The 27,829-nt window shown below is 49.7% G+C and overlaps 1 protein-coding gene across 1 annotated transcript in view; it reads left to right on the forward strand.

Moving 5' to 3' along the window:
• Positions 1-23,560, forward strand: part of RSPO4 (R-spondin 4) — a 35,329-nt gene extending 11,769 nt beyond the window's left edge. The window contains exons 2-5 of the mRNA XM_052650443.1: positions 16,361-16,549; positions 17,366-17,506; positions 20,619-20,804; positions 23,457-23,560. Of these exons, the coding sequence (XP_052506403.1) occupies positions 16,361-16,549; positions 17,366-17,506; positions 20,619-20,804; positions 23,457-23,560 (620 nt within the window). The remainder of the gene's footprint in view (positions 1-16,360; positions 16,550-17,365; positions 17,507-20,618; positions 20,805-23,456) is intronic.
• Positions 23,561-27,829: the final 4,269 nt, after the last annotated feature.

Below are 27,829 nucleotides of genomic sequence, written 5' to 3' on the forward strand. Positions count from 1 at the left end.
TAAATCTTTTAATTTTACTGCTTGGGTTGTTAATTTCTTTTAAAATAATGTTATTGTGTTTTTATTTGCCCACTTTTTTATTGGGTTTCCTGAATTTTCTTCATCAGTTTATAGGTATGTGTGTGCTCAGTCGGTCAGTCGTGTCTGACTGTGACCCCATGGACTGTACTCCGCTAGGCTCATCTGTCCATGGAATTTTCCAGGCAAGAATACTGGAGTGAGTTGCCATTTCCTACTCCAGGGGATCTGCCTGACCTAGGGATTGAACCCATGTCTTCTGCATCTCCTGCACTGGCAAAACAAATTCTTTACCAGTGCACCATCTGGGAAGCCATCAGTTTATAAGACTTCCTTGTATTACCTACATATTAATCTCTGTTGGTTTTCACATGGAAGATATCTTTCTTTAATCTGTTATCCCAACTGCTAACTTTGTATGTCCTTTGGAGAATAGACATTGTTACTTATAATACTGTTCAAGAAAAGGTTTGAAGGTTTTTTGGTAGGAGAGGAGTTTTTCTACCTTATGGTCTGGGCTGTTTGATCTTACAAAATGTCCTCGTAAGAAGGTCTCATGAGAAGGGTGTGAGTTCCCAATTCTCTGTCTTTTGAGCAGATCCCTCTTCCTGTGAGCGATTCTTCCTTGACAAGTGTTTTCAGTCCTGATGCAGCGGCCCTAGGGCCTTCCCTGAGAATACTCCTGGAACTCTCAAATGCAGGTGACTCTTCTCTGTCCACCTTCATTCCTGGTTGTCCCTGAGTCACTGCATTTCAGCCGGCACACGTCTATTAAACCCTTGCTGTCAGCCAGACTCTGTCCTTGAGGGCCCCAGACTGATGAAGGTGGCAGGCTCAACAGAGTGAATAGAAGTATCAGCTGGATACACCAGCCCCAGGTTAGGGGGAGTTGGCTTGATGTTTTCCACGAGTGAAGCGTCCCACCAATGGCTGACATTCTGCCAGGGCTGCTTTCTTTGAATGGTTTCAATTCTTGGACCATCTTATTCTCTTGCATCAACAATCCTCCCTCCAGCCCCCTCCCTGTTAAAGGAAAAAGAAAGAAACTGGCACTCAGGACGTCTGTGAGTAATGCAGACTTGAGGATTGAAGGTCTGGGGATGCTGCTAAGGGCTCCATCTGCAGTGCAGGTGGTCTCAGGCGTAAGACCACTGAGTCATTCCTGCGGCCTCCTCTCTCCTCCTGTCCGACCCTGCACCACACAGCTCCAGGCCCCTCTCTGTGGGCCTTGGGCTCTGGGCTGTGTGACTTTCAGTGGCACTTTTCTACCTTTGGAGAGCCACCGGGCGCGAGGCAGCAGGAAGGGGCCAACAAGCCATCAGGGAGGTACAGCTCGCAGCAGTTAGGAGCTAGGGCTCTGGTTTGCATCCCACTTGACTCTTTGCTGTGAGTACTCGGGTCAACCGCTTTACCTTTCTAAGCCTCAGTTTTCAATCCAAGAAAATGGGTAAATATAGCCCAGCTTTGCAAGGCTGTGATGGGTTTGCAGTGATTTAACGGAAGGACCTGATGGCACAGGGTCCTGGATGCTGTAGATATTCAGCAGGCATCAGCCTGGCTCTGCCCCTCTGCAGACCTGGTCCTTCAGAGGGTATTTAGGAGCTCATAGAGATCAGTATCTCTGGCTGTGGCTGTTTGTCTTGGTTCTAGCCGTTAATCTTGCCTCTAAATGGATAAGAAGGATTACCATCCCCATTTTGCAGATGAGAAAACTGATAGCAGCTAACAGTGGGTGTGGAATTTCCCTGCCCTGCAAGCCTAGGTCCCTCCAACTGACTGGGTTTTGGTGTGGTGGAGACAGTACCCCAGGACCATGAGAGGTTTCCTAGGCAAAGCCTCTGTCACCTTCTTCCGTTCAGCTCCTCCCTGCTGGCATCATACCAGTTTTGAGCACCTACTCTGTGCCAGGTGATTTGTGTGCATTAATTACCTATAACCTCAGGAGATAGGACCCGTTTTACAGAAGAGGAAAGTAGGATCCAGGTAGGTGAGGCCACATGCCCAGGTTTCCACAGCCCCCATCCATCTGGGTTGGAAGGCAAGCTGGGACTCCGAAGCCAGAGCTCTTATTCACCGTGCCAGGAATTACTGAGATGAACCCAGAGCAGCAATGGGGATAAAGCTGACTCCCATTTGGTGAGTCCTTGGCATATGAACCGGGCATGCTGCTAGGTGCTCTGTAGGTTATTACCTCGCTTCATCCTCCAGACAACCCTTTGGTAGCATCATTTTCATTTTGCAGCTGAGATGTGAGGCTCAGAGAAGTGAGAGGGACCCCCCAGGGTCAAGGTTGCAGAGCTGGGATTCAAATTCAGATGTATATGACCTGGACTCCTGCCTGCCCCATGCTGCCTCCCCTCATCTCCTATTTCCCGAGCTGGGCAGTTGGTCTGGAGACCTGGGCGGGCAGATGCCTGTTCTGTTTTCCTCACCTACGAGAATGACCAGGGGAGCCATCCAGACAGGGCCTCAGGTATCAGCCCAGCTTGGAGGTGGCGGGTGTGCAACAGGTGTAGGGAGCAACTGAACAGCAAGATGTGAGTGAGACTTTGTCCCAGTGGCCTGTGAACGTCAAGAGGCCAGCACAGGTCATGGAAGCACGAGCAGAGCCGATGATGTGAAGGAGCAGAAGGGATTCAGGCACCTCTGGAGGAGGCTGCGGACTAGATACCATCATGGGATTCTCAGATCAGGTCTCTTTAGAGCTGAGGACAGGGAGCTGACAGCAGCTTACACCAGCTACCTGCTGCACCATGAACTAGACTGCTTACCTTTTAATTCTCATAATCACCCTTGAGCAAGACTTGTCCATCTGCTGCTCACAGCCAATAGCCTGGCCCAAACCCCCTAGATGACCACAGGCCTCCAACTCAGGCTCCCAGCTCCCACTGCTGCCCCTTCCCATCCATTCTGCTCAGCCCCAAAGGGACCTCTTGAGATACAGACTCTTGTTGGCCTGCACCCCGCAGGGCCTGCACCCCATCTTGCTTCCAGGAAAGCCCAGAACTAGCCTTTTCTGAGCCCAGCACCTCACTCTGGGCTGATCTGCCTTTCTGACCAGTCTCTGTGTTCTGGCCTCACTGCCCTCTTCCATGCTAAGCCCCTGGACCTTTGTACCTGCTGGTTCCTCTGCCAGGAATACGTTCCTTGTATGTCTCAGCGAGTCCTGTCTTGTGGCCGGACCCTCCTCTCCTCTGCTCATTCTGCTTCCTTTCACTCACTTACTGTCACTGTCTCAGATGACCTCTCTTTCTCCTTTAGGATGCAGACTCCATGAGAGGAGGGACTGTCTTGTCCTCTGATGGATCCCCAGTGTCTACAACACTTCTTGGCTCGTAGTAGGTCCTTGATACATATTTGTGGAAGGAACAGGCTTTCCAGTGAGTGGATGATTGCCTCTAGCTTACAGTGAGCAAACTGAGGTCCAATAACAAGCCTAAGGAATGAAGTATGGAACTGGGATCTAAAGGCAGGTTTCTTGGCTTTCCTAGTGGCTCAGATGGTAAAGAATCTACCTGCATTGCGAGAGACCTGGGTTTGATCCCTGGGTCAGGAAGATTCCCTGGGGAAGGAAATGGGTACCCACTCCAGTATTCTTGCCTGGAGAATTCCATGGACCGAGGAGCCTTGGCAGATTACAGTCCATGAGGTCGCAAAGAGTCTGACATGACTTGAGCAACTGACACTTTCACTTTTCCTTTCCCATAAAATAAGAAGTGATAACAGCATCTGCCCTCTTGCTTCTTAAAATGAGGTCTGGAAGCCAGCACCGTCAGCATCCCTGGGGAGCTTTGTCGAAAAGCAGACTCTCAGGCCTCACCTCAGAACTTTAGCATCAGCATCTACATTTGAACCCAAGACCCCTAGGCACTTTGTATGCTCATTAGTTTGGGAAGCCCTGGCTGACCTCACAGAGTGGTTTCTTGAAAATCACATGAGTTCATACACACGTGACACCAGGTGAACCACTGTAAAGCGTTAAACCAACAGTACACATCGAGGGGTGGAAGTGCCTCTGTTTTAAATAAGCAGACCCAGGTGATTCTTTTTTTTTTTAAATTTTCAATAAGCATAATAAATATCTTCAAAGAGATAAGCTATTTGGTAGTAACTGACAAAATAACCACTTCCCGGGTAGCTCAGGATCCACCTGCAATGCAAGAGACATAAGAGGTGTGGGTTCAATCCCTGGGTCGGGAAGATCCCCCGGAGAAGGGAATGGCCACCCACTCCAGCGTTCCTGCCTGGAGAACTCCACGGACAGAGGAACCTGGCGGGCTACAGTCCATAGGGTCACAAAAGTCGGACATGACTGAGCGCCTGAGCACACGTGCAGTAAAATAAGCAGTTATTCTTAAAAGACTAATTGGAGATACAGGGTCTAACAGGAAAATGCATACAGCCTCAGGGGATTCTGATGTGAATTTGATTCTAAGGCTCACCACTGGCTGGGAAACAGCAGATGTGGGTGTGAGCCCTGGCTCCACTACCAGCCTCTGTCTCCCCACCTCCCCAGCTGGTAGAAACCAATGTCTAAGAAGGATTCAAGCAGGGGCTGGGGCAGGGTACTTCCCCACTCCTCCAAGTCCAGGTGGTGGCAAGAGAATCACTCAGAGAGAGCCTGGAGGGGACCTGAAGGACAGGGAAACAGTCATTTGGCCCCCTGATTGAACACATAGGTACTGATCTGCTCCATGTCATGGAGATAAGGGGAGATGAGCATGGGATGAAGGGAGATTGAATGAGATGCAGAAGGGTGGGATCAGTCCTGGGACAACCTATACTGCCACTGTCTGGCTAATTTCCTGTCTCTATCAAGGTCAAATGGACATTGAAGGAGACTAGCCTTAGCACAGCACAGGAAACCTAGCAAAACCTTAGCAAGGCGACCTGTTACTCTGTGTGGAGGATTAAAGGAGGCATTGGGATACACTGGCAGGGGGAAGGCAGTGTGGCCTTGAGGTAAACCTTCAGGCAGTCACACTGCCTGTGTCAGACTATCCAGTCAGATACCTCTTAGTAAGTCACTCATCTCTTAGTAGGTGACCTCAAGCAAGCAGCAGCATTGCCCTGGACCTCAGTTTCCTCTTTTCTGAAGTGGATACGATCATTGTACCTAGTGAACCATGCAGCATCTCTACATGGAGGGGGTAGCAGCTGTAAAAAAGGACGAGGCAGTGATGTGCAGCATTCGCCAGGATACTTCAAGTGAGCAAAGCAAGGTGCTGAAGAGTCTGTGCAGAGCACTACGGTTTATCCTTGCCCTCTTGGAGCTCACCTTTCAGTGGTGGGAAAGAGATAACAAAAACTCAAACCAACCCCTCACATATCAGATGGAGATAAGTGCCAAAGAAGAACAAAGCAGGGTGAGACAGGAATGTGCGATGGGTGTGATTTCAGGCAAGGTGGTCAGGGAGGTCTCGTGGGGAAGGACATTCCAGTAGAGACCCCAAGGGGGTTGAGCCCTGTGGATGAATGTAGGGAGGGCATTCCAGGCAGAGGGAATGGCAAGCAAGCGCAAAGGCCCTGAGTTGGGAGAGGTCTCGGCATGTTTGAGGGACAGCAAAGATGAATGAGGCCAGCATGGCCGGAGCAGGGCAAGTGGCGATTGGGAGGGAATGTAATTGGCTTTGGTGTAGACTGATTTCTGATAGATTGTATGAGGGATAGGACACAAGGAGAGGAGTCAGAGTGACTCCAAGATGTTTGACCACAAGTGGAGTAGCCATTGACCCATGTGGACAGGAGGGGCAGTTTAGGGTGAGCAGGGGGAGGAAAGTATTAAAAGTTTCCATTTTGGATGTGTGCCTATTATTACTATATTCTGAGGGTTCTACCCATTAAACCCTTGTGTATTGACACTGTAGCAAGGATTTGCTCTCTGCTTCTTGCCCAAGCTCCCTCCCTGCCACCAACTTATATACAGTGAGTCCCCTACATACAAACAAGTTCTGTTCTCAGAGTGCATTCTTAAGTCCAATTTGTTTGTAATTCCAACAAAGGTAGCCGAGGTACCCAACTAACATAATTGGCTATATAGTACTGTACTATAACAGGTTTATTATCCTTTTCACACAGATAATACATAAAAACAAACTCACACAGACAAAAAACCATTTTTAATCTTCCAGTACAGTACCTTGAAAAGCACAGTAGTACACTGCTACATCTGGCATACAGGGGCTGGCATCAAGTGAAGAGGCGAGAAGGGTTACCGACTGGAGGAGGGAGGGGAGCTGGGAGGTGGTGGAGCTGAAGGGTCATCAGCCATAGGAGATGGGGGCAAGCTGCAGTTTCACTCACGCCTGACGTTGATGGCACAGGTTCTGGTCCATTGCTGGATTCAATCCTCTTGCCCCTCTTGAAGGACTGATCCAGTGACATCTGGATAGTAGCTTTTTCTCTCGTCATAGATGACACGGTAGCACTAAATTACACTCTGAACAGCTGCTGCAAACTTCATGGACCTTTCTACATTCAGGTCCTGTTTCTCAAAAACAAACAATCTTCTCAAATAAAGAACATCCCCTTGCCATCTCCTGCACTATGAGCCTCTTCAGCTGTTCAGTTACTTCTTCTTCCCCTTGTCTCTCTTCATCCTTTCTCTGGACACACTGGCATCTTTGAAAGTTCACAGCCTGAAGGTTCGTATGTAGGGTATTTCCTGTACTGTCATAAACTCACCTTTCTTAGGAAACATTTCTTCTGACACAAACCAGTTCTGCTCCAGTTCCCACATCTACCTCTCCAGAAAAACATCCCTGATGAACTGCAGCCTGAACCCAGCTCCTGGCTGCCTGGGTCCTTCATTTAGCTCTGAGTTCTGCTGGGCAGACATCATCAGCTTTCTTGGCAATGTATGAACCAAGTTCCCCCAACTAGACTGCAGCTTCCCTGAGAACAGCTTTTGAGAACTTTTATCAAGCCATCATTCATTCATTTAAGAAATAGCAGGCACCTGCAGTGTGCAAGACTGTGGAAATTTGAAGGAGAATGAGCCAAGCTGAACCCCCAGCTCTCAAGGGAGCCCCTTGGGGTGCTTCCCATGCACCTCCCATCAATCAAGTGCTAAAATAGTGCTCATTTATCTGCCATGCGCTGTACTAAGTACTCGACATGGATGAGCTCACAAGTGCTGGGAGGTGGTTGCTACTATTGTCCACATTTTGCAAAAGAGGAGACTCAGATTCAGAATAGTGAAGCCATTTGCCTAAGATCACACAGCCAGAAAGTGGGCTGGAAGCTGAGACAGTGTCCCCACACCCGCCCGCCCCGGTCTCTCCAATCGGGAGTCATCTCTAGGGCCCATGCCTTGCTGGGGATGATGAAATCTGCTCCCAAGGCAGGAATGTGCCTGGGGGTCCTCTGAGCCAGCCTCCAGTGGCAAAGACTGCCTCCCATATGTGGCGATCTGAGCAGGCAGATGGGAGCCCAGATGTTGTTTATTTCCTCTGGTCATCGGTGACATGCATCTTCCACTGCCAGGCGGGGATAGGAGAATGCACCATCCAGCACTCTCTGTGTGTGGGTCCCCCCCACACACACACATGGTTCTGGATCCTTCTCAAGGGCCTGGCCCTCCTCAGGTTGCCCTGCCTTGGGATAGGCGATGATGGTCTATTTTTCTTCTTCTCCATCCTCCTCTCCTCCAGGGAGTCCTTCGGGACAGCTGTGTTAAATCCTGTAGTCCACCATGACACACACTGTTCTCATGCAAGACACACTTCCCTGGGCACACCCCAAATGTGAAGAAACTCTACCTCAAAAATGTTGACATCAAATGAAAAGTTCTGCACTGATTACCAAAGCAAGTCTGAGATCACAAACACCAATGAGGCATGGCGGGTGGTGATAGCAATGTTACTGAGACCCTCGTTAACTGGCAGGCCTGCTCAGGTCCTCAGGGTTCTCTCAGGTTGGTCAGTGTGATCCCTATTTTACAGGTGGGAAAATTGAAGCACAGGGCAGCTAAGGCACTAGTTCAAGGGGACGTGAACAAGGATAAGGGGCAGAGCTGCTTGAACCCAAGCAGTGTGGCTCTTAGCCCTGCTCCACTTTAAAGTAGGAACCTGTTAGCAGTGCAGATTCTCAAGCCCTACCCAGACTTACTGAATCAGTGACTGAGGGGAAGGCTCAGCAATCAGTGATTTAACCAGCCCTCCAGGTGAATCTGATGCATGCCCAAGTTTGGGAACCCCTACTCTGCATTGCCTTCTAATGTGAATGAATGAAGCAGCTGTAAGATACATGGATGACAATACATGGCGCCCAAGGATGATAATACATGGCAGTTGACCTTTGCCCTCAGTGTCAGGGATAATAAAAGGGAGTGGTGGGGACCTTGGCAAATCAGAGAGCATAGGCCCTGTCTGTGGAATTCCAGCCAAGCATTGCCCTGCGGGAATGCAGGCCCGGTGTGTGGGCAAGTATTCATAACTTTTCCAGCTTCTTATGTGAAATCTGATTTTTTAACTGTTAGAAAATTAGTTTTTTTTTTTTTTTAAGTGTATAGCTGAAGTTCTTGGCTTGGGTATTGAGGATTTGTCAATTTCAGGCTCACTGTGGGCTGCCAAGGAGATGGGCCTGCCTGAGAGACCAGGTAATCTTCAGGATCCTAGATGTCGCCCTGTGCCTTCTGACCCCCTCAAGGAAAGGTGGGCAGGAGGCACGATAATGCAGAGATGACTCTGAATCCACTCAGATCCCTAAATGAAGAAAATATAGTGATCACTTGCAAACACTGAACCATCGACTCCCATCAAAACAAGGGGCTTGCAGTCATTCTCAGGATGTGAGTGACCCTGAGATTGGGAATCCTTGTTTCAAAGAACACAGGTCATTCTCTGATCCCAACAGGAAGAATAAACTGCCCTCCACCCGAGACCAAAGCTGCCTTCTCTGTCTCTGCCCTGAGCCCTTCACCATCCCAAGGATGAAAGGCTCTATGCTAAGACTTTCCAATGTATTATACCGTCTGCTTTCATCACATCTGCAAGTTAAGTACCACCCCCTTTCACAGCTAGAATGACTGAGGCCCAGAGAGTTGAAGTACTTTTCCCATGATCACTGCCACATTTCGTAACCATTGAGTCCCTAGCACTGGACCTCACAGAGAGTAGGGGCTCACTAGCTATCTGTTGAATGAATGGTTGGGTGGATGAATGGATTACTGAACCTTGGTCTAATGCACGTGCTCAGAGCTGTTATAAGCCTGCATCCCTTAGTAAACTACCTACACCGATGTGATAAAAAGTCCACTGTCATTCTCCATAAGATGGACATCCAAGTCTCAACTTATCCCCTGGCTGCTTGAGGAAAGACAAAGTGACTCCAATGTCATTCCAAGCCCTTCTGGATGCTGGAGCAACACAAGATCATCCTTTCAGGGCCATTGGTACTTTGACTGCGTGAGGATGGTCTTTATGAAGGGAAATACTTACTAAGAGAGATCACATGGGATGTCATCCCCCGTGATACCCCAAGAAAACTCAGGGAGGTTGCAATCAGAGCTCAAATACTGATACTTCAATGAGAAATGTGCCTCAGAGGGGAGAGAGGGCAGTGATGAAGGCCAGCATCCAGTTGAGGTACAGAAGGAGCCAGGGTTTTCAAAACATGTGCCCTAGAATCCCAGGGCCCCTTAGTGTGCCATGTGGTCAGGCTGAGTGGGCAAAGCTTCAGGCCCTTGCCTTGCTAAAGCTGAGCTGCTACTCCATGACCTGTTGGGTTCCACTTACTTGGTGACCTACATCATTCTGATGGTAATTTTTTTTTTTTTACTTTATTTTACTTTACAATACTGTATTGGTTTTGCCATACATCAACATGAATCTGCCACGGGTGTACATGTGTTCCCAATCCTGAACCCCCCTCCCACCTCCCTCCCCATACCATCTCTCTGGGTCATCCCAGTGTACCAGCCCCAAGCATCCTGTATCCTGCATCAAACCTAGACTGGCAATTCATTTTTTATATGATATTATACATGTTTCAATGCCATTCTCCCAAATCATCCCACCCTCTCCCTCTCCCACAGAGTCCAAAAGTCTGTTCTATACATCTGTGTCTCTTTTGCTGTCTCACATACAGGGATATCATTACCATCTTTCTAAATTCCATATATATGTGTTAGTATACTGTATTGGTGTTTTTCTTTCTGGCTTACTTCACTCTGTATAATCAGCTCCAGTTTAATCCACCTCATTAGAACTGATTCAAATGTATTCATTTTAATGGCTGAGTAGTACTCCATTGTGTATATGTACCACAGCTTTCTTATCCATTCATCTGATGTTGGACATCTAGGTTGCTTCCATGTCCTAGCTATTATAAACAGTGCTGCGATGAACATTGGGGTGCATGTGTCTCTTTCAATTCTGGTTTCCTCAGTGTGTATGCCCAGCAGTGGGATTGCTGGGTCATAAGGCAGTTCTATTTCCTGTTTTTTAAGGAATCTCCACACTGTTCTCCATAGTGGCTGTACTAGTTTGCATTCCCACCAACAGTGTAAGAGGGTTCCCTTTTCTCCACACCCTCTCCAGCATTTATTGCTTGTAGACTTTTGGATTGCAGCCATTCTGACTGGTGTGAAATGGTACCTCATTGTGGTTTTGATTTGCGTTTCTCTGATAATGAGTGATGTTGAGCATCTTTTCATGTGTTTGTTAGCCATCTGTATGCCTTCTTTGGAGAAATGTCTATTTAGTTCTTCGGCCCATTTTTTGACTGGGTCGTTTATTTTTCTGGAATTGAGCTGCAGGAGTTGCTTGTATATTTTTGAGATTAGTTGTTTGTCAGTTGCTTCATTTACTATTATTTTCTCCCATTCCGAAGGCTGTCTTTTCACCTTGCTTATAGTTTCCTTTGTTGTGCAGAAGCTTTTAATTTTAATTAGATCCCATTTGTTTATTTTTGCTTTTATTTCCAGTATTCTGGGAGGTGGGTCATAGAGGATCCTGCTGTGATTTATGTTGGAGAGTGTTTTGCCTATGTTCTCCTCTAGGAGTTTTATAATTTCTAGTCTCACATTTAGATCTTTAATCCATTTTGAGTTTATTTTTGTGTATGGTATTAGAAAGTGTTCTAGTTTCATTCTTTTACAAGTGGCTGACCAGCTTTCCCAGCACCCCTTGTTAAAGAGATTGTCTTTAATCCATTGTATATTCTTGCCTCCTTTGTCCATAGGTGTGTGGATTTATCTCTGGGCTTTCTATTTTGTTCCATTGATCTATATTTCTGTCTTTGTGCCAGTACCATACTATCTTGAAGACTGTGGCTTTGTAGTAGAGCCTGAAGTCAGGCAGGTTGACTCCTCCAGTTCCATTTTTCTTTCTCAAGATTGCTTTGGTTATTCAAGGTTTTTTGTATTTCCATACAAATTGTGAAATTATTTGTTCTAGCTCTGTGAAAAATACTGTTGGTAGCTTGATAGGGATTGCATTGAATCTGTAGATTGCTTTGGGTAGTATACTCATTTTCACTATATTCATTTTTCCTATCCATGAACATGGTATATTTCTCTATCTATTAGTGTCCTCTTTGATTTCTTTCACCAGTGTTTTATAGTTTTCTATATTGCAATTTGACATGAAGAGAGCTACCTCATGTTAACTAGTGACTTTCTTCGGGACTATGGAGTGAGCCCAGACTTCAGGGACTAGAAATTGGACTTAGAAGATGCTCAGAAACTCTGACCATCTGGGCCCCATGAAGTTTTCTTCCTCCCCCCCCCCCAATCCCTCTGCATTTGATTTATTTATCTCTCTTTTTGTGCTTCTGTGTAGTCAGGAGTCTTTGTCTGCAAGAGACAGAAAACCATACTCAAAATGGTTTTAGAAGAGAAGAGACTTTATGGACCCTCCCAGGAGTAGATCAGATGCACAGGCAATCTCTTGTATGGCCTCCGTTCTTGGGACCCTCTCCCATCATGCGTTGTCCACCAACTCTGGTCTACTTCTTCTCTAATCAGATAGAGTGTAAACACACACACAGTCCTAAGACTAGCTTCCATCGAAACACGTGCCTGTGTCTGAACCAATCACTGCAGTCAAGGGGACCTGATGCTGATTGCTCAAGCCCATGTTATATACATCTGGACAGAGGTGGTACCACATGAACCTCAAAGTCAGAGATGGGCCTTTGCTAGAAAAGAGTGCTAGTGCCCACCAAAGCTTCTCACACTTGTACACTGGAACAGGCCACTCTGCCCTCCTGCAAATGTCCTTAGGTCAAGAGGCCATCCTAAACCATGGTCTGTCCACCCACAGTCAAAATTCTCTAGAAAGATGGTCTAATGGTCCCAGCATGGATGATTTGTCAGGCCTTGGTACAACCTGTCCTCCACTGGCTAGGGAACAGGGTCAAACTGTACAAGTATACTTGCCAGGTCTGATTCTCAGGGAAAGAAGATTGTAAGCAAGAAAAGACACACACAAAATGCCAATTATGTCTATTTTGGTCTTGTTTAAATGTACATTCCTGGACCTAGAGGCTTTACAAGCCTCCCTGGAGATTCTTATGCATAGTCAAGTTGAGGAGCCATCAAGTCTGGATCTTTCTAAAGCAACATTGTACAAACTCTAGCTGTTGTCACTTATTATTCATAAAATTAGCACTCAAGTCTCTACATCTGTAACCGTGGGAAAATGGGAGGAACAGCATTGCCCTTTCTAATGAGTTATAGTCAACTACTGCACAATTGCACTCATCTCACACGCTAGTAAAGTCATGCTTAAAATTCTCCAAGCCAGGCTTCAGCAATACGTGAACTGTGAACTTCCAGATGTTCAAGCTGGTTTTAGAAAAGGCAGAGGAACCAGAGATCAAATTGCCAACATCCGCTGGATCATGGAAAAAGCAAGAGAGTTCCAGAAAAACATCTATTTCTGCTTTATTGACTATGCCAAAGCCTTTGACTGTGTGGATCACAATAAACTGGGGAAAATTCTGAAAGAGATGGGAATACCAGACCACCTGACCTGCCTCTTGAGAAACCTATATGCAAGTCAGGAAGCAAGAGTTAGAACTGGACATGGAACAACAGACTGGTTCCAAATAGGAAAAGTACGTCAAGGCTGTATATTGTCACCCTGCTTATTTAATTTATATGCAGAGTACATCATGAGAAACACTGGGCTGGAAGAAGCACAAGCTGGAATCAAGATCGCCGGGAGAAATATCAATAACCTCAGATATGCAGATGACACCACCCTTATGGAAGAAAGTGAAGAGGAACTTTTAAAAAGCCTCTTGATGAAAGTGAAAGAGGAGAGTGAAAAAGTTGGCTTAAAGCTCAACATTCAGAAAATGAAGATCATGGCATCTGGTCCCATCACTTCATGAGAAATAGATGGGGAAACAGTGGAAACAGTGTCAGACTTTAATTTTGGGGGCTCCAAAATCACTGCAGATGGTGATTGCAGCCATGAAATTAAAAGACGCTTACTCCTTGGAAGGAAAGTTATGACCAACCTAGATAGCATATTCAAAAGCAGAGAGAGACATTACTTTGCCAACAAAGGTCCGTCTAGTCAAGGCTATGGTTTTTCCAGTGGTTATGTATGGATGTGAAAATTGGATTGTGAAGAAAGCTGAGCACTGAAGAATTGATGCTTTTGAACTGTGGTGTTGGCAAAGACTCTTGAGAGTCCCTTGGACTGCAAGGAGATCCAACCAGTCCCTTCTAAAGGAGATCAGTCCTGGGTGTTCTTTGGAAGGACTGATGTTGAAGCTGAAACTCCAATACTTTGGCCACCTCATGTGAAGAGTTGACTCAGTGGAAAAGACTCTGATGCTGGGAGGGATTGGGGGCAAGAGGAGAAGGGGACGACAGAGGATGAGATGACTGGATGGCATCACCGACTCGATGGACATGAGTTTGAGTGAACTCTGGGAGTTGGTAATAGACAGGGAGGCCTGGTGTGCTGCATTTCATGGGGTCACAAAGAGTCAGACACGACTGAGTGACTGAACTGAACTGAACTGAACTGAACTGATAGTCAGTTAGTCAGTTGAGTCGGCATCTCATCCTCTGTCGTCCCCTTCTCCTCCTGCCCCCAATCTCTCCCAGCATCAGAGTCTTTTCCAATGAGTCAACTTTTCGCATGAGGTGGCCAAAGTACTGGAGTTTCAGCTTCAACATCAGTCCTTCCAAAGAATATTCAGGACTAATCTCCTATGAGTTATAGAGATGTGATGAAAGCCAGAGTGAGGCCATCAGATTCAAAAAGTCAGGGGTGTCATTACAACAGCAAGGCACTAGAGGGCACCCTACCAACAGCTGGGATCAGGGATGCAGCAAGAGGCAGAGCCAACAGCTCTTGAAAGAGGTGGTGATGAATGATGGTAGTTGAGATCCATCACCTGTCCACACACATGCATGCATGCACACACTGACACCCTCCCAGGTCAGAGGTGAGTCCTTGTTGGGTTGTTTTTTCTGCAGCATGTTGAAATCTCACTCTACAAATACTGCAGTAGCTCTAATTGGAATTTCTATGCTATTTGGCTGCCTGACCTTGGGGAAGGCTCCACCTTCTCTGGCTTCTGAGTCCCCAGGGAAGCTGCAGGGATTGGGCTGCGTGATCCCTAAACTCTTCCAAGAGACAACAGTTAATAAGGGTTTTGCTTTGTCACCATCTGCGTTGCTATTACAGTCATTTTTGTGGGCTGCAACCCTCCCAACCAGGCTGTAAGATCCCAGAACAGCAGGGCCACGTGTTGCTCATGCCTGCAGCCCCAGGCTCTGCCTGACACAGAGGAGGCCCCCGAGCAAATGCGCCGAGTGGCAGTGTGGTGCTGACTGACGTGGGTCCCTGCACCACTGATTCTGGGGGATGCTGGGTGTGTCATTTCACCTCTTTGAGCCTCTGTTTCTTTAGTTCCAAAATGGGTAGTACAACCCACGCCTGTGTCAGGCTGTCTCCAACCACAAACTCAGTTTTCAGGAAATACCCTTCTGTTTCTCTGTCATTGAATATAATTTCTAATCTGAGTCCTATTTTGCCAGGTGGCAGAGATCACCTCAAGCCAACAGAGGGTCTCTTTGCCCTTTGTTGGTGGGGTCACATCGCAGGGCCAGTGGGCTTACATAGTGCCAAGGTAACTAGTTTATGAAACAAGCTGAACTTGGTGAGTTATGAACATGCAACAGTTTCATGTTTCCCTAATCTCTGCCTCTATGAAGCTGCCTGGCCCTTTCCTGTCCCTTAATGACACCCGGTTACTTTCTGACTCTCCCCAGCTCCACCTACCCCCAGTGGTCTACCGTCCTGCCTCTTGCTGAGGCGCCTGCCGGAAACCAGCCTTCTTGGGTGAGGCTTCTTGAGCCTGACTACTCCTGGGGAGACCTGCCACTGAGAACCCCTCATGCTGGCCATAAAGGATGTGCAATTTCTTCTGCTGCCTCCCCCCTCAGCTTGGCCCTTCCCTCTCCTGGTCTCTTTTCTGTGCTCAAAGCGGTGCTGGAAGGAGCAGAGCCGCACAAGCTAACATCCAACCGGGGTGTGAGGTGCTGGTCACCCCCTTTATGCAGGCAACAGTCTTTGTGAGAGGTACCCTTGCATCGCCTCTCACTTGGTTTGGAGATTTGGGAAGTGAGGGGAAGCCACAGCAACCCCGTGTTCCCCAAGTTGATAGCTCCTAACTCTCCTGAGTCCTCCTGTCTTGGTGTCAGCATGATCAGAGGTAATTGGACGGCAGAGACTCCCTGTAAGCCCTGGAGGAGCTTTCTTCCTAGGGTATTTCTCACCTTTTTCTCCCCAGCTTTGGCTGCCACTTCTGGAACAAAAAGTTCCTTCCCTTTTCTTGCTGTACTTGAGGATGTTGGGAGCCCTTGATAATGGTGTCAGTGAGGAATGGGGTATTGTTCACAAAGGCAGCAGGGAGACGAGGGTCTTCTCCCACCCCCTCATGCATGTGCACCACAAACACACTCAAAAATACACACTGTATTAGTGAAGATTAACTATGCCAGGGAGTGACCGAACTTTTCATCTTATTTCTCCAACATCTTTAACACGTGATCCAAAAGAGACGCTTGTGCTCCAGCTTTCGTGTTCACATTCTACCCAACAGGAAGGATCAGGGGATGACAAAGGGCATGCCCCTGCCCTTTAAGCTTTCTAGAAGTTGCACACACACTGCTTTACCTTATAACCTACTAACCAGGGTTTGGTCACATGACCCAAGTCACATGATATAGTTGCATCGGAAGTGCGGTCATTTGGATGGCCACGTGCTCGATTACTGTTCTATCCCAATGAGACAGTCTGAGCTGCTGACACTTGTGGTTTCACTATCTCTCTCTCCCTTTCCCCACTCTCCATCCTGGTCTGGCTGGCAGCGGGCACTGGTCTGGGGGGCAACTGCACGGGCTGTGTTATCTGCTCAGAGGAGAACGGCTGCTCAACCTGCCAACAGAAGCTCTTCCTGTTCATCCGTCGGGAAGGTATCCGCCAGTACGGCAAGTGTGTGCACGACTGTCCCCCCGGCTACTTCGGCGTCCGAGGCCAGGAAGTCAACAGGTGCAAAAGTATGTGGCCCCTCCTTTATCTTATGCTAGCGCTGCGCTCCTGCGCACTCCTGGTCCACATCCCACCTCTCACCTAACACAACAGCCCCTGGGGAAGTAGTGTATGCCTGAGCCCGGACTCAGATATATGCTTGCTTTCAGGCTGGCTCTGAAGCCCTAAGCAAGTCAGTGCCCTCTCTGAGCTCAACACTAACAACAGGGCAGGGAACTTCCACCTCTACACTTGTTTGCTCTGGGGCCTTTGGCATGCTACTCTTTAGCTCAATGGGAAAAGGAGTCCTAACTCCTAACTTTGGTTTTCACTGTGAGCTGGGCAAATCAGGACTATCTTTGAGCTTTGGTGGAAATGGAGTAAGGAGTCCTTTGCTCGCAGCCCAGATTCACTGTGTGACTTCAGGCAAGGTATTTGCTCTCTCTGAGCCTCAGCTCCAATGATAAAGAGAATCAAAATAACTATGTTACCTTGGACATGACACCTGCCCCCACTGAGCCTCAGTTCAAAGGAGAAAAGGAGTTCTGAAATGCAGCCCCATTTGTGGACAAGTCTGGGATTCAAATGAGAGGTTAGTCACTCAGTTGTGTCTGACTCTTTGTGACCCAATGGATTGTAGTCCACCAGGTTCCTCTGTCCATAGAATTTTCCAAGCAAGAAAACTGGAGTGGGTTGCCATTCCCTTCTCCAGAGACACACTGAATCCGGACCCCAATGCTACAGAGCTTGGGTCACTCAGAAGCCCTCCCCAGTCCTGGGCAGTCCCAGAGGGTCCCCTCCCCAGGTAGCTCCCCTCACCAAGGCTGGTCCTGGCTGTATTACAGAATGCGGAGCCACATGTGAAAGCTGCTTCAGCCAGGACTTCTGCATCCAGTGCAAGAGGCGGTTTTACCTGTACAAGGGAAAGTGTCTGCCCACCTGCCCGCCAGGCACTGCGGCCCAGCAGAGCACACGGGAGTGCCAGGGTGAGTGGGGGCATCCTCGCCCTGCCCTGTCCCCTCGCTCTCTGGAGCAGGGGCTGGTGAGGGGTGTCAGGAGACCTGGAAGAAACCGTAGCAGAATGTCACGTGATGATGGGAAACCCAATGCAATGTCAGGGACACACAGGAACCCTTCAATACACTAGACCCATCATAGGCACCACTGTGATGGTTACTATTACTATCAACATCTACATCATTATTATTGCCAAGGGTGGCTGCAGAGCCCAGAAGAAGAGTATTGCTGTTGGAATAAGACCTGGGTTCAAATGCTGTCTCTAAAAATCACCCATTAGTGAACTTAAGCAAGTCAGTTAAGCTCTCTGTCCTTCAGTTTCTCCAAATGTTAAGAAAATTACAATAGAAGATAAAATCTACTTCATGGGAGAGAGTTGTTGTAAGGGGTAAATTAATACACTTTAAAGTACTTAATCCAGTAGCTGGCACAGTAAGTGCTCAATATATGTCATTGTTATTGCCTGTCATATTAGTCATCGTGACTGCTCTCTTTTCCCCCTACTCCTTTCAGATTCCTGTGTGAGCACCGCTTCTGTGATCTGTCCTTTTATGAGGCTCTTTGCCAGCGTTCTCACCTGAATCACATATCTCTGCCCACACAGTCTCTCTGGGCTCATGTTCACGGTCATTCCAAACACTGATGGCTCCTAACTTGCTCTCCTCAGCTTCATTTTCTCACAGGCAGCAGACTCATATCCTCACCTGCCCTGTGGGTGCCTTTTTCCCTCCGTGCCCACCCCCAGCCTGGTGCTTCCTCTGGGCTTCCTCCGTCAATGACCTGCTCCACCACCCACAGGCTGGCCATCCTGGAAGCATGAGCATCACTGTGGACTCTTGCCTGTCATCCTACATCCAATCCAATCTTGTTCATCCACTCAGGAAATATTTGCTAGAGCATTTTCTATGCTCCAGGCAACTTTCCAAGTTGCTGAGGACGTATTAGTGAACAAAACAGACAAAGTTTCTGCCCTTGTAGACATGACATTTTACAGGGGAGACAGAAGATGCACAAGAATAAATACAGATATTAGGTGGTAAAAAAAAAAAACTTTGGGGGAAATGAAGCAAGATAAAGCTCCCGAACTTGCCCCAGCCTTCCTTTCCCTTTTCCCCACCCTACTCCCAAACATCCCTTTCTCTCCCCACTCTCTGCCCGTTGCTAGGATCTTGGCCACAGCCTCTTGCCCATATGCCTGCCTCCAGTCTCACTGCCTGCAGCCCACACTGTCTCTCGTTCCAGAAGCCAGAGCGATGATCTGAGAATGACAATCCAATCAGGTTTCTCTTCTGCTCCAGGCCCCTCAGTGGCTCCCATTGTTCCCCAGGCTGTGGGCAATGTGGTCCCCGTCTGCCACCTCTCCAACCCTATCAGGTTTTTCCTCCCCCATTTGAGTCTGTGCTCCAGCTTCCCCACGGAGGGCAGAGTCATCCAGGGATTTCTCTGGGGGTGTTTCTTTCAACTATGGGCTTTTCTGGTGGCTTATATGGTAAAGAATCTGCCTGCAATGCAGGAGACCCGGGTTCAATCCCTGGGTCAGGAAGATCCCCTGGAGCAGGGAATGGCAACCAACTCCAGCATCCTTGCCTGGAGAATCCCATGGACAGAGGAGCCTGGCGGGCTACGGTCGTGGGGTCAACAAAGAGACATGACTGAGCGACTTAACGCTTTCACTTTCATTTCTTTCAGCTGGAGCACTTGTCCTTCCTGCCCCTCCCTGAATCTGGCTGACCTCCCCATGCCCACTTCAAGACTCAGATCAGGAGTCTTCTCCTCTAGGAAGCCCACCAGGTGGCTCGGAATGGGGCCCCCTGGTCTCCTACTGCTGCTGGGGCTTCCCCAGGTCTGGACAAGCACCCTGCCCTTCCAGCCCCACTGCTGTAGACGGTGAGCTCTGGGAGGCAGACCGGGGCTGTGCCTTCCCTGCCTCACCTGGGCACCCCGCACAGCAGGGGGCACATGGCAGGTATCAGGCTGTGCTTCCCAGATGAATGTGTCTGTGAAGGACCGTAGTTCCAGGATCTGGAGACCTGGTTACTGGGCCCTGCTGGATCGTAAACACTTGCTGTTCTGCTGTGCAAGCGCCTCTTTTCCCTAGTTGTTCAGTCACTCAGTCGTCTCCAACTCTTTTCTGACCCCATGGACTGCAGCATGCCAGGCTTCCCTGTCCTTCACCATCTCCTGGAGCTTGCTCAAACTCTGTCCCTTGAGTCAGTGATGCCATCCAACCATCTCATCTTCTGTCGCCCCCTTCTTCTCTTGCCCTCCATTTTTCCCAGCATCCAGGTCTTTTCCAATGAGTCTGCTCTTCGCATAAGATGGCCAAAGGATTGGAGCTTCAGCTTACCCCTTACCTGCTCTAGGCCTCCGTGTCCTAATCTGCAAAGTGGAGGTATTAAGAGCTTCCCTATTCTCTGCCTACCTTTCCAGGGCTCTTAAAAGAACCAAATGTGAAAGAATACTATGTATTATATATTCATATATTAAAAAAAATTACTCCCTGCCTTTTCTGTCCATGACCTCATTTTTCCTCACAACAGCACAGCGTAACTCCCACCTCCTAAACTTATCAGGGGCACATGATCAGGTTCAGAAACCAGGTCTTAGCCCTGAGGGCCTCCCAGCCAACCTTGCAGCCTGTCTCCTGTCCCTCCCATCCTGAACCTTCCCTCTGCCCCTCACTACAGCATCCTCGTGCCCCACACAGGATGGCCAGGCCTCCAGGGCTGTGCACACTTACCTGGGATGCACTTCCTTCCACTGCCGCCTGATAAGTCTGCTCTTCCTCTGGCTCCTATGTCACCTCCTCAGGGAAGCCTTCCCCTTTAAAGCCACACAGTCGGTCACTCAGGCTTCCGGCCCGCCACGGCCTGTGTTTGCATTAGTACCGCTCTCATCCCAGGATCTCATAAGTAGCTGTTTAAACGTTCCCCTTTGGCTCCTTAATGACAGCCTGGGACTCTAACACATGGAGATGGTGTCTTCAGGGAGCTGAACTCCTCAGACCCTGCACTTGATCTGAGGGACACTCGCTGCCAACTGACCCCATCCGTCTGTCTGTCTCCCCCTCCCCTCCCCCAGAGGAGTGTGAGCTGAGCCCCTGGGGCAGCTGGAGCCCTTGTACACACAACGGGAAGACCTGCGGCTCGGCCTGGGGCCTGGAGACCCGCGTGCGGGAGACCGGCCGGGCCGGGCGGGAGGAGGCAGCCACCTGCCAGGTGCTGTCTGAGTCAAGGAAATGCCCCATCCGGAGGCCCTGCCCAGGAGGTGAGCACCAGGGTGGGCACGGTGGGCAACAGGCAGGGCGTAGTGACTGCAGGACCCAGACCCCACAAAGCATCCCTGTAGGGCTGCCTGAGGGCTTCGCTAGTGGCTCAGATGGTAAAGAACCCACCTGCGATGCAGGAGACCTGGGTTCAATCCCTGGGTTGGGAAGACCACCTGAAGGAGGGCATGGCAGCCCATTCCAGTATTCTTGCCTGGAGAATCCCCATGGAAAGAGGAGCCTGGTGAGCTACTGTCTATGGGGTCACAAAGAGTCGGAGGCAACTGAGTGACTCAGCACAGCACAGCCCGAAGGCCCCCACTAGCCACAGCTTCCTGTGTGTTGAGCATTGCCCTCCCCAGCGTCCACCTGCAAGGGTCAGCCTCAGACCCCTTAGGAAGACCAAGCTTGTCCTTTCCAGCAGGGGTTTGAGACCCCTTCAGACTGATACCTCCTATAATAAAGGACTGGGGACACCCCCTTGACACTCTGAAACAAAGTCATGAATAATGTGAGCCATCTGCACTGGTCATTAAAAAAGAAAAATCAGTATAGTACCTAGCTGGGCTTCCCAGGTGGCACTAGTGGGAAAGAACGTGCCTGCCAATGCAGGAGATGTAAGAGATGAGAGTTTGATCCCTGGGTCGGGAAGGTCCCCTGGAGGAGGGCATGGCAACTCATTTCAGTATTCTTGCCTGGAGAATCCCATGGACAGAGGAGCCTGGTGGGCTATGATCCATAGGGTCACAAAGAGTCAGACACGGCTGAAGGGACTTAGCGTGCACCCACGCCTAGTGCCTAACTATAAGGAGGAACAAATTTCATTATGGCCGTGCTTGGGTCCAACACACCAGAGAGTACTGACTGAAGTAACATCACAGTGAAGGCGGTAGCTGTCCACAGTCAGGGCCTCAGGCACCACCATGTTGCCATCAGAGACGCAGTTTCCCAAATGGCGACCAGTTCTCTGTAAAGTCCAACAGAGCTGTCTCACCTCCTGATTGACAGCACATTGGTGGCCCTAGAATAGTCAGCAACAGGACAAGTGTTCCACACCACTTGGCATTCATTCACACACGAGACAGAGTTCAGCTCTGAGCGAGCTGATTCCTCGCCACGTGAAGCTAGGGCAGCCGCTAGGGAACTGGATGGGATGAGCCTTCTTCCGGGGGGACTGTCCCATACATGGTGGGCAGCTGGGGACAGGGGATGAGTTTAAGATGGGACCAGAGAAACGAAGATACCCCAGACCTGGGGACGCCCCCAGCAGCTCCTGTAGAAGAGTGTTTGGCCAGTGATGCAAGAAGGTGGCCTGGATGTGCAGACGCTTTTAAATCAGAAATTTAGGGCTGTCCTTGGTCCCACCAGAGTCCCTGATAGCTCAGTTGGTAAAGAATCAGCCGGCAATGCTGGAGACCCCAGGTCGATTCCTGGGTCGGGAAGATCTGCCGGAGAAGGGATAGTATTCTTGGGCTTCCCTGGTGGCTCAACTGGTAAAAAAACCACTTGCAATGCAGGAGACCTGGGTTCAATCCCTCAGTTGGGAAGATCCCCTGGAGAAGGGAAAGGCTACCCACTCCAGTATTCTGGCCTGGAGAATTCCATGGACTGTATAATCCATGGGCTTGCAAAGAGTCGGATACGACTGAGCAACTTTCACTTTTTTGCTCTCACCCATGCCTCCGTCTTCTTGCTTGTTGATAATCTCTCACAACAGGAACAGCAGTCCAGGCAGAGGGCACAGCCAGCGTGAGGGTGTGGCAGTGGATGAAGCTGCCAGTGACCAGGATGGTGTGAACAAGGGCGGGGGTTGGGGTACAGGCCATGGAGACGACGTGGTCTTTTGCTCCAGGTGAGCCAGGAGTCACTCAAAAGTAATGCTCAGAACTCTAGCCTTGGCTGTGCCTCTGAGTAAGCGAGGGCCCTCCTGGGCCTCAGTTGCCTCACCTGAGAAATGGGACTTGTTTGTGTGTTTGTGTTAGACACTCACACCAGCTCCATAGGGGGCGGGGGGCACAGTGGGGTCAGGATTCCCCGGCAGGTCTGGGGTGTTCATCCACTCCCCACGGTGGGAGAGCCAGTGGGTACAGACCCCAGTGACAGCATCATATGGGGCATCCGGGCTGCCCTTGCCTCCCGGATATCCTGGAGATGAGATACACAGGGCAACTGGAGCCACAGCTGGCAACAGCGGGAGCATCAGCCAGATGCCACTGTCACTGTTGTTTGAGGGCAGAGCTGGGCCGGGAGCAAAGTGGGGAGGTTGGTGCTGAGACCCTGGTGAAAGGTGTTGCGTCTCCAGCAAAGAGCCGGGTAAAACTTGCCGTGAGTGCACGTGGGTGGATCCTGTTCCCCAACTCCTTCCAGCCCTCGAAGCCACCCTAGCTCTTGACAAAGGGGGCCCCACATGGACCTCGAGCCCTAAATGAGGCAGATGCCCAGCATGGGTGGTGCCCCACAAGTCAGTGCCCTCTTCAGCCCCTAAGGAATTGAGAGTGTCCGGTTTAGGGTACGTGATGCTGCCGTCCCAACTCTCAAAAGGAGTGGTTGTCAGGTCAGCACCCCTGTGTCATTCCGAGCCTGCTGCGGGGAGTGGGGCTACCCCTCGTCTGTCAGGATGGCCTCAGCCACAATACTCTGTGCTCTTGTTGCAGAGAGAAACCCCAATCGGAAGAAGGGCCAGAGAGAGCGGCGCCCGCGCAAGGACCGGAAGCTGGACGGCAGGGGGGATGGGAGGCCCCGGCCAGCGCCCACCTAGGCGCCCAGCCTGCAGCCAAGGCGTAGGCCACTTCAAGAGTTCGCTCTCACCCCTTCACTCTCTAGCTGTTCCCCCTCCTCTCCCTTCCCTGTTCTCTTTTTCTCACTCACATTTCCTCTCTCTTTTCTCCTGCATTTCCTACATTTCTGCCACCTCGGTTTTCCCCTCCTTCCTACCCTTCCTTTCTCATTTTTCTGGCTTTCCTTTTATCTTTTCCTTTCCTCCTGTTTTTCTTCACTGTCCCCACCACCACCACGCACACACTAAGACAGAGACCTACTCCTGTGCACCCCGCCCCTCCCCAACTCCTCACTCTCTATTCCTCCTTAAAGAAAGCGCACCTCTTTTTCTAGGTCTTTCCCCGACCCTCCTCAGCCCCGTTGCAGAGAAGGTGTTTCTCAGAGCAGGGCCCAGGCCACAGCCCAGGCAGGCTTGTTGAGTCCTGAGAGCCCTACTTCCACTCCAGAGGAGACTCCGGAACCCAGAGTTATGGGTGCCTCCAGCTCTAGTCAATCCCTAGAGGCATCTCCACAGCCCCCAGCTTCTCTGGGAAGCCCCTGGAAGAGGCTCCTCGGGCTTCTGGATACCCCAGCTGGCCGTGGAGGAGCCGTGACGGGGCCTCTGGCCGGACAGCCAAACTTGTACCGATCAAGGTGCCCTGGCCCCTGCTTCCCGAGCCGCTGGTCACCTATGTCCTGCGTCCCAGCTCCTTCCAGAAGAGGCCATGCAGCCTGAAAGGAACTTCGAGATTCTCCAGGCCACTCCATTCCCTCCAGCTCCTCCTGCTTGTTGTACCTCTGAGGAGACTGAGGCTGAGAAGGCACTTGTTCAAGGTCACCCAGGGATCCCATGGGCTGAGCCTTCCCCTTGCTCACCTGCTCAGCACACCCACAGCTGCAAGGAAGCCTTGGGAGCCTTGGGGAGGTGAGGAAGGAAGTTGTCGAGTCAGGAGTAAGGGAGGATTCCCCTCCTCACCCCTGACACCCCAGCCTGTGGCACGCCCCCCAGCCGCCAGCCAAGGCCATACACCAGCAGGAAGAGCAATACAGGGCATCTCCTCACTGCCTGGCATTCCACCATCAAGGGTGTCCCTTTTCCTTTGCTCTCCTAACTCCCCAGAAAGTGGCGCTTCCTGCATTGGCATTGCCCGCAGCCAAGAACAAGGAGAGAATGAGGCCCCAGGGCCCCAGGGTGGCCTGGGAACAGGGGTGTTAGCGGGATGGAGAAGAGGCTGAAGGTGATGGAGAAGGACAGCCCCGCCCAGAGACAGAGCCCACCCTCAGGCTCCCCTCCACCCGGCACAGGCAGATCCCCCATCCCTCTGCCTCCAGCAGACTCCGGGGGCCCCGTCCCCCAAGGCCTCACTCTTTGTCTCCCTGAGGTCCGCGAGAGCCCCTCGCCTGGCCAGGCCACTAGCTTCTCTTCTGCAAAAGGTTGTGCCTCTGAAACGCTCTGTCGTTGTTTCAAGACCCCACTTTTTTTTTTTTTAATAATAAAGCGAAAAGAAACTCACAGATGCTTCTTGGGCATCAAGTGGTGTTGCAAAATCATGATCCTGATGAATTTGGAGTAATCGAACCTAAACCATATAGGGTGGTTTTCTCTGGAATGCCCGGGGACCAGAGGACCAGGGTGTGTAAGGGACTGGGTGGGGAATGGGCCCTCAGCCCCTCCAGGCCTCTCATAAGAAGGGGGCTCAGCCAGAGGCAGACGAGAGCTGTGCTCCCCTACTCCTGTACCTCTCAGCCCCAAGATCACAGGAGAGGCCCCAGGAACCCATCTGTGCCCTGTATGACATGTCTGGAGGGTCAGGGACACCTAGGAGGTGAGACAGTTCCACAGAGCTGTCTAAACTCCCTGGGCTGCTGTTGGCGGGGGCGGGGGGTGGCGGTTAGCGCTGGGAGGCACAGGTCCAAGTCTCAGCTTGTCAGTGGCAATCAGTGGGGTCAAGGCCAAATCATTTCCTCATTCTGGGTCTCAATACCCCCTTTTGATGGATGAAGAGGAGGCATAACTGGGTTAAATCCATTGCCTAACCTGGGGGAGGGGTCTTCTCAGATGGCTCAGTGGTAAAGAATCCACCTGCCAAGCCGGAGACACAGCTTCCATCCCTGGGTGGAGAAGATTCCCTGGGGTAGGATATAGCAACCCACTCCAGTATTCTTGCCTGGAAAGTCCAAGGGACAGAGGAGCCTGGTGGGCTACAGTCCACGGGGTCGCAAAGAGTTGGGTATGACTGAAGTGACCAGAGAGCAACAACAAAAACCTAAATGGCCTAACAGCACTTTCTGGTGCTTCCTAAAAATTCAGATTTCAGGGCCCTGCCCCAGACTTAACTAATTGTGAACAAATTTAGGAGCAGACAGTGAGAGCAAATTGACTACACCAAATCCTTTGACTGTATGGATCACGACACACGGTGGAAAACTCTTAAAGAGATGGGAATACTAGACCACCTGACCTGCCTCCTGAGAAATCTGTATGCAGGTCAAGAAGCAACAGTTAGAACTGGACATGAAATAACAGACTGGGTTCCAAATCAGGAAAGGAGTATGTCAAGGCTGTATACTGTCACCCTGCTTATTTAACTATATGCAGAGTATATCATGTGAAATGCCAGGCTCTTTTGTTGAAGGACAAGCTGGAATCAGATTGCTAGGAGAAATATCAATAACCTCAGATATGCAAATGACACCACCCTTATGGCAGAAAGCAAAGAAGAACTAAAGAGCCTCTTGATGAAAGTGAAAGAGGAGAGTGAAAAAGTTGGCTTAAAACTCAACATTCAGAAGACTAAGATCATGGCATCTGGTCCCATCACATCATGGCAAATAGATGGGAAACAATGAAAACAGTGAAAGATTTTATTTTCTTGGGCTCCAATGCAGCCATGAAATGAAAAGATGCATGCTGCTTGGAAGAAAAGCTATGATCAACCTAGACAACATATTAAAAAGCATAGGCATTACTTTGCCAACAAAGATCCGTCTAATCAAAGCTATGGTTTTTCCAGTAGTCATGTATGGATGTGAGAGTTGGACTGTAAAGAAAGCTGAGTGCCAAAGAATTGATGCTTTTGAACTGTGGTGTTGGAGAAGATTCTTGAGAGTCCCTTAGATTGCAAGGAGATTCAACCAGTCAATCCTAAAGGAAATCAGTCCTGAATATTCATCGGAAGAAGCTGAAGCTCCAATACTTTGGCCACCCGATGCGAAGAGCTGACTCATTTGAAAAGACCCTGATGCTGGGAAAGATTGAAGGCAGGAGGAGAAAGTAATGACAGAGGATAAGATGATTGGATGGCATCACCGACTCGATGCACATGAGTTTGAGTTAGCTCTGGGAGTTGGTGATGGACAGGGAAGCCTGGCATGCTGCAGTCTATGGTGTCACAAAGAGTTGAACACAACTGAACTGAACTGAAGTGAGAGCAAACACTCATTCCAAGATCAGACTGGGGGTGAGGGACACTCTCAGATGACTTCCAGTCCCAGATTACTAGGTCTAAAGTTCAGTTGACTGCACTTCTGATTCTGATCTCAAGGTGTAAACTGATTCTACAGAGATGATATTCTACATGGAGTTTTCTGATAAGTGTCAAATTCTAGGATTTTGAATGTTCTAAATTCCAAAATTCTAAGACGCGAAGATAGGAATGGATAGTTCCAGTCCTGCTATCCCCTGACTATATTCTTTGCCTCAGAGGACCTGGTTCTCTGCCCCACCCAACTGGGGGCTACAGACAAGGTTTTTTCTAAACGTTTTCAAGTTAGGAGATGAAGTTTCTTCAGGGCCTAAAGCCCTCCTGCAATCTTTGGGTCTCAGGCGGTTCATTGCCCCTCCACCCCAGCTCTGGTTGGTGTTCAGTCGCTGTCATCTCCGACTCTTTGTGACACCATGGACTGCAGCACCCCAGGCTTCCCTGGCCCTCACTATCTCCCAGAGTTTGCTCAGACTCATGTCCATTGTGTCCCTGATGTCATCCAACCATCTCATCCTCTGTCGTCCCCTTCTCCTCCTGCCCTCAATCTTACCCAGCATTAGGGTCTTTTCCAGTGAGTCGGCTCTTCACATCAGGTAGCTAAAGTATTGGAGCTTCAACTTCAGCATCAGTCCTCCCAATGAATATTCAGGGTTGATTTCTTTTAGGATTGACTGGTTTGGTCTCCTTGCAGTGCAAGGGACTCTCAAGAGTCTTCTCCAGCACCACAATTTGAAAGCTTCAATTCTTTGGCACTCAGCCTTCTTTATGGTCCAGCTCTCACATTC

The sequence above is a fragment of the Budorcas taxicolor genome, chromosome 13 (genome assembly GCF_023091745.1).
Source record: "Budorcas taxicolor isolate Tak-1 chromosome 13, Takin1.1, whole genome shotgun sequence".
In the NCBI taxonomy this organism is placed as follows: domain Eukaryota; kingdom Metazoa; phylum Chordata; class Mammalia; order Artiodactyla; family Bovidae; genus Budorcas; species Budorcas taxicolor.